This window comes from Copadichromis virginalis, linkage group LG7 (genome assembly GCF_057382275.1).
Source record: "Copadichromis virginalis isolate Kocher_CV1m ecotype Utaka linkage group LG7, C_Virginalis_male_GT1.1, whole genome shotgun sequence".
Taxonomy (NCBI): Eukaryota; Metazoa; Chordata; class Actinopteri; order Cichliformes; family Cichlidae; genus Copadichromis; species Copadichromis virginalis.
In genome coordinates this window covers 50,446,803-50,460,123 of record NC_140624.1, presented here as the reverse complement: position 1 = coordinate 50,460,123, position 13,321 = coordinate 50,446,803, and the positions used below count along the sequence as shown (strand labels likewise).

Genomic DNA, 13,321 nt, shown 5'->3' with positions numbered 1-13,321 from the left:
GACTCCAGACATCCAGAGGCCCCCAGAACACAAGAGACCAAGGAAGACCAACAGAGGGGCAGCCGCGCCACTGTCCCAGTAAGAGCTGAGGAGAGTCCCAGATGAGGGGTCACTCAGCAGCCGCGGAGCAGAAGCCAGGGGGGGTTGCAGTGACGCGCCCGTGAGCTCCGCCGGCAGCCAGCTGTGCCAGAGTGACCGAGCCCCAGGCCGAGAGGCCGGGGGCACCCCACCTCCGAAGTGGCCCGAGCGAGCCCCAGGCTCCAGGCCCCGATAAGCGGCCGCCAAGGAGTGAGCCGGTGTGTACCCGGACGCCCACCCCCAGACACAAAGAACCACCAACACACCGACACCTGAGGGAGTCCGCCACTGGCAGGGGAAGTGGTGGTAGGTGGAGATAGGCCTCCAAACCTTGGAGGGCCTGAGATGTCCCCAGAGAGGTGGCGTCTGATACCCAACCTGACATATAGACACAGACATACAGGCACACACAGACACAAACATCCATTCCCCCCCTCATGCCCTCATATGCACTTACTCCACACTCACCCAACGTGGAGACAGACATAGAGAGGCGCTGTACACACGATCACACTCCCCAAGCGTACTCTACAAACCGGATCTAGGTACCCTTGCCCCTGGAGGGGGGAACTGCACCCAGACCCAGGTGGTGTTACCCTTTTCCCTGCGGTGGGGAGAGGCAGACCGCCCCGACTCCGTAGCAGCAGGGAGGCCCCACACTCCAGACCGCAGTCGGACGGCCAACTCCTCCTAGCCCCCCCACACCAGCAGGCCGCAGAGAATTTCATATCTAATTTATCAAACCAGGCCTTTATGGACCTTATTTTGTGCACTGAAGCATAGTCATACCCAAGTCATTCCATGGCTAAGCAGCTGCGAGCTAGTCTTACACTCCAAGAAGTAGCATACAGCTTTTATACTGATGTTAATCCAAGAGGAGATTTGAAATTGTGCAGTTATTGAGTCCATAGAGTGATGGTAGCATTTACACTTGTAGCAATGAGACTGAATTCAGGTGTTTGTTTGTTTTTAAAGATTAAGAGGTGCAATTAAGCAGCTTTCATGCAGGTTACATCCCCACATCTAACTTCTACTTTAGTAACCTGGCAAAGAGCCTGCGTCTGTATGGTGTATCACAGCTATTATCACTAACAGAAACTGAGGTCAAGAAAATCATGACACAAGCTGTGAGCTGCATCTGCAGTATGCCCTCCTACATCCACTCATGCAGCTCACTATGGAACCACGAAAGACATCATACTGTATCTATTTTCCATTAACACTTTATAATACAGACTAAAGGCATAATTCCCCAATGATTAAATGGTGTTTCAGTGTATTTTATTTGAAATTGCAATTAAAATGTATTTACCTACAAATACTTAAATGTATGTACACTAGAAAAAGGGAGTAATAACTAATGTTTTTATTAGTAACAAACAATTATATTGTACAGTACATTGTGAAGTACATTTAATTATGGGGAAATTGTTTTTTTTAATCAGTTGGTAGTAAAATACATTAAAATTAAACTTAACTACAGGGGAGTCACGCCCTTATTCACCAGCTGTATTAAAAAGTGTTACCATTTTTCCCTCTCCTGTAGTCTCGAGGAACTGTGAATAAACTACGATGTGTATCTGTAACAGTATCTGCTCCAAAGATGTTAATAGTGCACTGAGTACAAATAGACAAGCCAGTATTGCACCTGTTTGATGTTTTTATTCACCAACTAAACAGGTGAACTTTCAGTTAGATAAAAACTTTAAAAATACATAGAAAGTTTTTTAAAAAGTGGTGAAAAAGATCTACGTTGCAATGGAAAAATAATCTTTTTAGTTCATGATGTAAAATACTACTAGTAACCCCAACTATTAAACTTTTCATGATTGTGCATCAAGGTAAAACGTAAACACAGCCCTTCCAGCATTTCAGCTGGTGCAGCTCCAGCTCCCGGTCCATCCTCTCAGGAATGTGCAGAGAGGTCCACCAGACGGAAAGCCTCCATGAACTCATTAATATCGATGCTTCCGTCCTTGTTAAAATCGATGCTCTGGGCCAGGTTTGCAATGACATCATCACTGATCTCTGTCTTGAGATGAGAGCTCAGGAGTTTCCAGGTTTGGCGAAATTCCTCGTAAGAGATCAAACCTTTAGGGGGATGTGGAGCGAGAGGAAAATTCACAAACCTGTGCTATATTGTGTTGGTGACCTTGGAGGTGATCTCAGAAGGTCTTTCACCCATTCACAGAAATAACAGAGCATATAAAAAAAAAACAGTCAAGCTGAGTAGTAGGACATGGGTCCAACACTGCTTATAAACACTAAAACTGAGAGTTTGGTTGTTAACTAACCTGAGTGATCTGTGTCTATGATCCGAAAGATAGTTTCCAGGTTGGAGTGGTTTTTGTACATCGTCTCCAGTAGGCTGGTATCTGATATCTGTCAGGACAAGATGCATGTTTTGTATTTTGGGGTGCCATACATTTTTCATGGTTTTACAGCTCTGAGCAGAAGGGAAGTAAGTTAAGAACAAATGAGTCACCTCTAGTTTGGGCTCAGTGATGGAGAGCTCCTTCATCCACTCCTGGTAGTCCACCATACCATTCTTGGTGCTGCTTACAAGCTGTGGGCGCAGCACTCTCCAAGGCAAACCCAGCTTCAGCACGCTCTCTGTGGCACTTGCCCAGTGACTTGGAGAGATTATCCCTACGAAAAGATGGGAAGAATGACGAGCCCTCACACTCTCATATGCTGCCGTTATGATGTGTTTTATGTTCTGAAAATTCTGAATGCTATTTAGTGTAAAGCAGTTACAGCTAACCTGTGTTGTTAGGATCAAACTCTCGGAAGGCACTGATGAGATCTGACTTGTGTACGAACAGCTGTCGCCTCAGAGCTTGTAGAGCTGATCTCTCCGTCCAGCCAACACTGCCGAAAAGCCAAGAAGGAAAAGAAAATCCTCAGGGATTTCATATTTATTAAAACAATGTGTACAGCCATCTTCAGCAAAGGTTTTCACTTGATTTTCCACTTTTCTTCCAACTCAAAAGAACTTTTTGTCAGAAAATCTCATGAAAAACTCTTTGAATTGTTAATGTTAAAATAATGCTTGACTATTTCTCTGTGCTCCTTTACCTTTGTCTCAGTGTGAGCTCTCTGCAAGTCCTGCTGGCCTGATACTGAACAAAGTGAGGGACCAGATCAGCTCCCATTCTTATATAGGCTCCTCTATTGCTGCCCACCTCGTAGTAATTTGAAGCCGAAAAAATTGTTAGTACCTGGATACAAGAGAAGAGATGATGGGAAAAATAAAGGTTTCTTCTGTCACTCAGAAACCTGTGCTTTATGTGCTCACCCTGTGGTTGTGGCAGAACTCATAGCCATCCTGTTTGCATTCATGGGAGCGGATGAGGAGCTGCAGGTTGTGTCTTCCGAGAACCTCCTCCGTGACATCTGGGCCCCAGTAGCAGCCTCCCCCTCTCACTTCATTGGGAATGCAGCCATTTTGGGGCATAGGATCACTCCACAACAGGTCTACCATCTGGACAGAGGGTATCAATGAACTGTATGAGCACTCTGAAGAATTGGTCTATGTTTGACGATCCTCACTACCACTTACTTGTTCCCACTCGTGCTCGTAGGTCTCTGTTCCTTCTTCACACTCTGGGTCTGAGTCAGAGTCTGGCTTCTTCCTTTCTCCATACGACTGGTCAAACCCAGCCAACCTACGTCTTTTCTTCAGCTCGTCATCCACGGACCAGTTCATGTGCTGATGGCTGGTGTGGAGGTTATGCAGTGAACGTCGTGGGAGGCCTTGAGGTGGGGTTGAGCTGTGGTGAGTCAGAGATCGCACCCGACGTCGAAAGTCCACTGGAACGCCGGCGTCTCCGTTCCTTCTGTTCGTTGTCTGGCTGTTGCTGCCGTTCACGGCTAGCTTAGTCATCTTTGGAGGTCTGAGGGTTGACGCATACTGTGCATGTTGAAAAAACAAAACACAGATGAAGTATGCAGACATTTCTGTTTTCTTAGAACAAAATTCAAATTAAAACACAACGAACTGAAAGTGAAAGGTCGTTCTTACTTTGTGTCTGTCCACTCTGGCTATTACGTTCAGGTCTGTTGTGTCAGAGATCCCTCCATGCGCAATCAGCACCTTGTGATCAATCACAGTAGCCAGAGGTAGCCAGCTGAAGATCTTTTGGAGAAGCTTAAGGATCTTCTTGCCGTGCACCTGCAGATCAAGTCATCTTTATCATACCTTGTATATAGTCATGGTCATTATTATCATAATCCATCCTCTTCTGCAGGGCTAACACAAACATAGATATAGACAAATATTCACTCCTAAGGTAATTTTTTTCTGGCAGTAACTTTTTTTACAGATGTAAAAACAGTAAAATTCAATGCATGTTTAAAAAAATACTTGAAAATTCTTTCTTTTTAATATTGTACATTCTAATGTATTTTTATGCATTTAGGTTTTTTTAATATTATTTGTTTATTTGTTTACTGTTTGGGTGTCAAACTGAATGCTAATATTAAAGTAAGTTTAAGCCTTACCCTATATTTTCCCAAAACTTCTTTAGTAAAGCCATATCTGGGAAAACACACAATGAATGACAAAATTAGTAAACACATCACATGTTGGATCGATATAAAAATGATTTCTTTAAGCTAGACTATGACTGCATTCTGACTGAAGATGTAAAACAAAACAACAGAAAGAAAAAATGAGAGCGAGATTGAGAGAAGGAAGAGTTCTGAAGACTGGCTTACCTTAGGTTAACAATGTGGTCCTCATGGTTCCCTCTGTTTAAATGAACATCATTGGGGTAGACTAGCAGGAACCCAAACAGGATGAGCAGAATCTCCAAGGAGTTTTTGCCACGATCCACAAAGTCCCCATTGAACACATACGGTTTCTCAGTAGATGGCAAACCATTCTGGACAGTTTTAAGAGGAAAGTTTGATCAAATTGACCATCTAGGAGTGGCAAGCCTGTTTGAAATGTGTGGATTGTGTAGCCTAGCCTACTTTATAGAATATCAATAGCAGATCTTCTAGCTGCCCATGGAGGTCTCCTGGAAAAGAAAACAGAAAACCTGTTTATTTCATCATATGACTGCTGTGACTACAGTAGACTGAAACTGACAAAAATGATCAAATAAATCATGTGGTAATGATCATATCAACAAAAACAATACAAACTATAAATATGAGGTTTAATTATTTATAAAGCGTTACATAAATCAATATATCTGTAGGTGTTTGCCACCATAATAATTTATCCATCAAATAATTTCACAATTTGTCTTACTTTCCCATTTTATTTTATTTTGTTACACATTTTCTTATATTTCTTCCCAGGGCATATTTATTTGTTTAATTTGTTGCAGAAAGTCACGTCACATTTATTTTTTGTTTCATTGTGCAAAAAAAGACAATACCGGTAACAACAAAGCAAATAGGTAAGTAATTAATTAAATAAAAAATAAAATAACATGGAAAAATAAATGGAACTGAAAAGTAAAACCAATAATAACAAATAATACTTAGTATGTATTATTCTTGATTTTGATTTTGACGGTTTCAGTCCTCCATAGCTGGGTGCATGCTCAAATAGTAGGAAATAAAAAAGGCACAGTTTGGGGATCAAATCTAGGAAAGGCCTGTTGTGTACCACATATTGTAATCTCCTTGGTGTGACAGGAGGAAAGATGACTGATGTTTGGAAGAATTCTTAGAAGTCTCCAAGTCTCCCCAAGAATCTGCAGAACATATCGTGCATGGAGCTGCTACTGGGGGAAAGAAATCATGTATGAATAATCCGAGTGTGGAAGAATAAGGCAAAAAAAGACTATATCTGCCTCCACTGTACCTACTTGCTTGTGCTTAAAAGCCTCGACAAGCTTTGACACTCCGCAGAACGTCATGGGGAAGGTCAAGTGGGGCCCCGTGTAGCTGTCTGGTACATCTATGCTCTTGTAGCAAAAATATCTTTCCCATTCTACATCACGGCAGATTTCGTTCTCACGAAAGATGTGAGAAATTAAATTTCCTTCATTAGAGACAGAGGAGAAAAGAAACGGACGTGGATCAGTGCAGTGAGGAAAAGCTACTTTCGTGCTTCTCAGCAGGGAGCAGGCTGGGTGAGCTCGGATTAGCTCACTGCCTGTAATCTAATGAAACCTATAATACCGCGAATGAAACTGTGTGTGATAAGAGTCACTGTCTTACTTTCACTGCTGGCTGGGGTGAAGTGGTCCATCAAGAAGCCAAAAAAACTGTACAGCTGCAGGAAGTGAAAAAAGTAACCATAAAAATGACAGTTTGTGAAATCATACAACTAGTCCGGTAAAACTGTGCTTAAGCAGAGTGGACACCGGACCCCTTGTCAGTGCAGGTATCATAGTTAGCTGATACTGATGTCATGTTTTCAGATGTCTGTTATTCATATATCAAAGTATAGGACACATTAAAATTATGACCTATGGCTAAAAGAAAAGTGAAAATAAAAATAGCATGGCAGACAATTAGTGTCTGTATTAAATTCAATAGTAGAAAGCGATGTGATGACCTGTCTTATAGTTAAAGCAAATATGTCAGCTTCATAGTGATGCTATCCAAAACGGGCAATACATCCACTAGCTGTGCAGGTATTCCAGTCTCTACCAGAAAATTGCATGACCAACATTATAAAACACCGGAAGATGGCTAAAAATTACTTTCATAATGCATATATGACACCGACTTACATTAATTGCGTGAGCTCACCTTGATCTGATCTTGCTGTCCTGCATATTCAATAGACTGGAAGATGTTCCACGTGCACCTGCGTCTGATCTCCAGCCGGGCAACATACTGCCGATACCAGCGCTGAATCAACAGAGCCGCTCTGATTGCTGAAGATTTGGAGAGAAACAACAAAGCACTCATCTTCCATTACCAGTACTTTTACACTCTTAGTCAGATCCAGGTTGAAACACTTACCAGTGGCAGCTTTACCGCATGCATAAAAGTGGGGTTACATTTACAAAAGTTAAACTTACTGAGAATTTTTCCAGAGAATAGTTTGAACTATACACTATGAAAGGTACAGCTGATGAAGTAAATAAACTTACCTGGGACTGAGAGGCTCACTAAAATGGGAGAAGACACTGAGTTGTAGTTTTACAATTTCAAAAAAGCATTTCTTTAAAGAAGAAAAAAATTGGAAAGTAGCTGCACCTCTGTCACATTTCTTCTGCTGTACTTCTGATTTTCTCAGGCCACAGCCCATGACCTCTTTGCTGTTGTCACTGTCAGAAACAAAGACAAAGATACTTTCACGCAGAAGTCTGAAATTTCTGAGCTTGTGTTTTGCAACCTGGGAATAGTGCAATAATAGATCTCTAGATACAAAATAACATGCTATACTTATTTTTACAGTTTAACTGACACTTGATTTATGAAATGTTCCCAATAAATCCAAAATAGCATTCACAACACAAGTAACGTAAATGTAAATAACTTGGAAAAACAAATTATTCCTTAAAATGACTGAATTCATGATGTTAACCATTAACAGAATAAGAACCTTGGCATTTAATATTAATATAAAAATGAAGAATATACAGCAAAATCCAAACAAAAGCCCACACTGAACATTAATAACTTACCTGGCCACGTCCCCTTCCGTTCATTACCTCCTCTCTTACACCTTGTAAAAAGTAAAAGGAAAAAAGTATAGGTTATAACTTTATGACTATTTTGTTTCCCTTGTGTAGCAGCATGGGAAACCGCACGTCCTCTCTCCACAGCTACAGCACCCCAGTCATCACAACAACACACCAGCAAGTGTCTCAGACAGGCTCCTGCGATTGCTTAAACAAAACAAGATGCAAGTGGATTAGGATTAAACCTTACTACAGCTGGCATCTGCGCTGAATAAACAGATGACAGCTCTAATAAAGGGCAGCAAGTGTTTTGAAAGGAGGCTTAGCTGCAGTAAATACAGATTTATTCATGAATGAAGTTACAAGTACAGCACAGCATGTACTCTAATTTGCTCTCTTTCTGTTCCTTCAGTAAGTTTTTGCTCACACCTCAGTGTTTCCAGGCCTCTCACCCTGAAAGAAAACGTTTTTTAATCTTTAGTTTTGTAACACTATTAATGTCTCTCAGGTGCTTCATAGTATGACTGGCAGCAAGACTATTGGATTGCATAACATTGTTGCACCTTTATTAAGTGCCACCTGCAATGCACTTCACATGTTGTTGCGTTTTGATACAGTTTACTGTACTAATATTTGTCTTTATTAAAATGCTACCACTGAAGTTTCCCCGTCTTGCTGTGTTAAATGCTGCCACACCTCCCGTGCCCTGTTAAGCACCAATGAAAATTGTTCATTGAACTCAGCTTGTTTTCAGCGTCCTCAAGAAAGTCGTCTGTGATGTCTGCTTCTAAACGTTTGTCCGTGTATAAAGTCTCTGTGTGATCCCAGCCAGCAGCACCTGTTGGTGCTGTGACTTTCTACGACGAGGAAGTGGTGGGAGACGTCTGCTACTCAAGGACTCTCATTCATACATAGCTGCAAGCTGTCTAAAGCTGGAGAATCCCACAGTGACACACACACGCCCACCATCAGTGCGCTGGACTTATTACTCACACTTTGGGGAAATGGTTGACTAAATGGTTGAAGGCTAAAACAAGGGCAACTACAGAGCACACTAGTCCGCGAACACACGGAAAAATCCATTACTGAGAGATGTTACAAAGAAGAACAAAAAGGGGGTGACACACCAGGCACGAGACTGGATGCGCCGCCATGTGGAAATACACTGCGTTACAACAGCAACTGTTACAACACCCACACACAGAGCAACAAGCACACAAAAGAGAGAAAGCAAAGGGGGAGAGAGAGAAATGGCAGAGACCCACAGGAGGACTGGAGCTCCATGACTATTCACCACCCAAAAACCAAAAATGGCTATGTCCATCTTTTATATACAGTCTTCTACACCCCAAAAAACTGCGCGTGTCGTGTAAAATCACTTTTCTCTGTCTTTTGGCTTCCTTCTCATTAATTCGCCTCTTGATGTCTCAAAAGTGTCCTGTGACCATTTGATGAGTCTGATCTCCATGCCAGATACCACTGGATTAAAATCATTCAAGTAAGCTGAATGTAAAAACTAGCATACAAAAATGCTTCTCGTGTATTTTCAGTCTGAAGTTGTTCATATTACAGATTTTCTTTAAAAAAAAAAAAAAAGCACTACATCAGACTTCATCTGCACAGAAAGTACTTGTTTGCACATGTTTATATTTAATTACTGGTTTGGGGTTTCCAAAGGGTTGGATGACGTTAACAGATTTATATAGAATAGCATTACATAACTATGTTTTGTGTGTGTGCATGCGTGTGTGTGTGTTTGTGTGTGTGTGTGTTTTTGCATGTGGTAACAATATACAAATTAAAGCATTCCAGCCCTGAGAGGCTGATTCATGGAAAATTTAAGATCTTTGCAGTGTTGTTGAGACCCATACAGCATCTTACGCAAGACTATTTTCCATATGTGAATTATGTGGGTTTAAAAGGCTATAAAATATTATTGTAATAATATGAAGCAGTTACATTCTGACAGAAGTATTTGTACTTTTACATAAGCAAAGTAGACCTACAATATGTTCATAATTAAACCTTTTCAAAAAATAAGTGTTTAAATAAATTATGTTCACAGACCTTTGGTAACATTGTGTCAATTTGCCCCAACAAATTAAAATACTATATTCTGTAAGCTTATCACATTATTTTGATCACAATATGACTTTCTATTTTGAAATTAAATTTAAGAAAAAAATAGTACAAGATACTGAAGAATAGAGAAGGGGTATCTTTCTGGTAGTACAACCCTGAGTGAATGTATAATATTTTACAAAACTGTGAACTGAGGTAAAAACACATATTTCTTTTCCATATAATACATAGATATTTACATGCATACATACATGTAAATATATTGAACAGACAGCCATTTAACTTTGTGCAGGTCTTTATCTAAGGTGAAAGACAGACTTGTTATATCACCTCCAAAGGAAAGTATTGCAAGCAACAGCTTGCAGCATGAATTCCTTTGGCAGCGTGGAAGAATTCTTGTTTGGTATCCGCAGGCTGCAGATAAGAGAACCAATTTGGCCTCATGAGAAAGTTTGGCTGCTGCAAATTTAGTTGTTAGTTGAGGAATCTGAAGAGACGGAGGTCAGCTAAGGACGCAGAACTTGTAGCTGCCATTCCATACAAGTCTGTGGCCTCGCATGACCCACAGAACTGTGAAAGGTTTTTTTTTTTTCAGATATTAACATCACCTGCAGCAATCATTGTTGCTTTGTATTACATTTCTTCCCTCAGGATCCTGTCCTTGAAAAACAGCTGCAGAGAAATAATATAGTTTTTTTGTTTATCTGGGGAGATTTCCACCTTTCATGTGATGCCCGAAAATGTGAGGTGTGATACAAACTGATAATCACCCATATGCAGAAATAAATGCTAGTTTGTTGCAGTTTGTTGAAACCAACTGTATTTTTCCCATGATTATAAACTGGGGTCTGTCAATGGGTCATCCGTTGCCGTCTTTCACTGTTCAAACCCAAATGTGTAGTGCAAAAAAACCCCCACATATATGATATAAATGGTTTATTCAAAGAGTTTTAGTCAGGTTTTGAACCTCATCACAGTACAGAAACAGTGTCAGGAAAGGTTACAAGTGATCTTATGGCCTCGGGCATTACTTATTTCTGGTACTGTCCTACTAGACTTCAGTGCAGCAGTTGATACTGATGACCAAACTATTTTATTACAGACATAAGAGCATGCCTTGGGAATTAAAGTTACTGCAGAGTAGTGGTTTGAAGCATATCTATCAAATAGACTCCCGTTTGTTTATGTAAATGAGGCATCTTCTTCACACACAAATGTTAGTTATGGAGTTCCAGATAAACACACACAACAGTTAAACTGCAGGAATGTCTTAAAGACATAAAGATTGGGATGACGTCTATTTTTAGTTTCTAAATTCAAATGAAAGGTTATTGTACCCACCCCTGAAATTCTTAGAAAAATGACATCCAACCAGAGACTTACTCTGGATGTCATTATCTTGGCCTCCAATCACACTGTGAATAATCATGGAGTAATTTTTGACCAGGATGTCGTTCAGTGAACATATTAAACAAACATGTAGGACCGCTTTCTTGCATTTGTGCAATATCTCTAAAATTGGAAACATCCTGAATGGTGCTTAAAAACGACTTCATGCATTTATTACTTTTATTATCTGCTTTTGTAATATATTATTTTCAGGCTGTCCTCAAAACACCCCGAAAAGCCATCATTTGATCCAAAATGATGCAGTAACTGTATTATTGTACTGGAAATGGAGAGCATATTTCTCCCATATTGGCTTCTCTTCATCGGTTCCCTGTTAAATTCAGAATTCAATTTAAAATGCTTCTCCTCACATACAAGGTCTTAAATCATCAGCCCCCATCTTATCTGAATAATAATGATCATACACGTCACCCTAAAGGAGCACTTCACTCAGACTGCAGGCTTACCTGTGTTTCCTAGGATATTTAAAAGCAGAATGGGAAGCAGAGCCTTTAGCTTTCAAGCTTTGGGACTAGTTCTCAGTTTGTATTCGGAAGACAGACACCTCTACTTTTATAATTAGGCTTAAACCTTTCCTTTTTTATAAATGTAGAGCTGGAGTTGGGGTGATCCTGAATCCTCCCTGAGTGATGCTGCAATAGCCTAGCCTGCTGGGGGCTTCCCATCATGCACTGAGTGTTTCTTCTTTACTCACCCTTTTCACTAACTTGGTGCTTACGCACCATTCTGCATTTAATGAGTAGTCACTATTTATCTCTGACTCTCTTCCACATACTTTTGTCCTGTCTGTCTTCCCTCACCCCGACTGTTGCCGTTACCCCTCTATGAGTCTGGTTGTTACAGAGATTTCTTCCTGTTAAAAGGGAGGTTTTCCTACCCACTGTTTCCAAGTGCTTGCTCAAAGAGGATCATTTGATTGTTGGGGGTTTCTCACTATTATTGTAGGTTCTTTACCTTACAATATAAAATGCCTTTTGAATGAATTGTGATAAAACATTATAGGGGTGCAGACTGGGGCCTGATTAACTATTAATTAAAATCTGACTTACAGCCATCCCGATCTTCAAGGTAAAAAATTTACTAAACCTTTATAACCTAATATATTGTGTAGAAAGTATTAAAATTTAAAAGATCATGTCACATTTTAAAAGTTATATTAATGGAATATAGAGCTATTTAAAACTGTTTTCTACTTCAATTTGTTTGTACTGACAACATATAGGAAATGATATATGGATATTCCAAGTATGACGCCACTTTGGACCTCTGATCTCTTCTTCAAGGTCAAAAAACTTTCATAAAATTGTGCTTAAAATTCTGCTGCCTTTGTTTTTTTTTTGCAACATTCAGGATATGACATCACATTATAGTTTGCATCTAAATATCATGATGCCTGATCTCAAATTTTCCTTTTTTAATTTTACTTACTTTCTTTCAAGTTGACTGCAAAGTGCATTAAGACTTTAATGAAAGTATTGTACAGAGAAAGATAAATAACTGCCTAGTTAGTTAGAAATATAGTAGTTTTTATATAATAAGCTCAAGTTATTCTTTTCCAGTTTTTTAAAAATCAGTGCCTATTATTCATTACCTATTGTGATATAATGTTTGTATAATCAAATGAAACATCTGTCACGCAACCCTTACAGGAGTTTCAGTGCACTACAAACTGCTTAAAGTATGTTTTAACAAACAAAGAAAACTAAGTAATTATATAAATGCAATACTGCCCTCAGAGTGAGCTGCCTTGGTGAAGGACAGTCTCAGAGTGCCTCTTGTTACATTAGGTATTTCACTGATAAGGTCATTTAGTCAGGATGTTTAATGCATTACATCGAGACGTGTTCATAATTTTCCTTCACCTATGGAAATAGCAAAAATACATAAGTAATAATAATAGAAACAACAACTTTAAATATAAATTCAAACTTTTTGTCAAAGTGTTGTGCCCAGGCAGGCATACTATAACATGAGTACATGTTTTTTACAACATATGTGTACCTCTTGTTCCTAAGTTTTTTTTTTGCCTGCATTTGTGACCTCTCTTTCTCCACCCATTAATCTTCGTTCATTTATTCTTTCACACAGAACAGGGGAAAAGTCTACAGTGTTAACTATCTCAAGGCCACGTTGGGGTACAAGCAGATAAAAAC

The 13,321-nt window shown here is 39.8% G+C and overlaps 1 protein-coding gene and 1 long non-coding RNA gene across 2 annotated transcripts; one reads left to right on the top strand and one right to left on the bottom strand.

Annotated features, from left to right (window-relative positions):
• Window positions 1-1,821: 1,821 nt before the first annotated feature.
• Window positions 1,822-7,300, bottom strand: ppef2b (protein phosphatase with EF-hand domain 2b). Its single transcript, XM_085463984.1, has 18 exons — window positions 7,249-7,300; window positions 7,143-7,160; window positions 7,012-7,020; window positions 6,796-6,923; window positions 6,259-6,313; window positions 5,904-6,079; window positions 5,702-5,816; window positions 5,056-5,102; window positions 4,798-4,964; window positions 4,582-4,618; window positions 4,103-4,252; window positions 3,641-3,991; window positions 3,377-3,562; window positions 3,157-3,299; window positions 2,843-2,949; window positions 2,564-2,727; window positions 2,373-2,460; window positions 1,822-2,169 (listed from the first exon to the last, which is right to left on the bottom strand). Exons 1-18 carry the CDS (start codon window positions 7,298-7,300, stop codon window positions 1,985-1,987), a joined length of 2,178 nt encoding a protein of 725 aa, XP_085320110.1. The 3' UTR covers window positions 1,822-1,984.
• On the top strand, window positions 3,511-4,580 carry LOC146706012 (uncharacterized). Its single transcript, XR_014921439.1, has 2 exons — window positions 3,511-3,573; window positions 3,663-4,580. It is a non-coding gene; the product is annotated as an uncharacterized LOC146706012 (long non-coding RNA).
• Window positions 7,301-13,321: the final 6,021 nt, after the last annotated feature.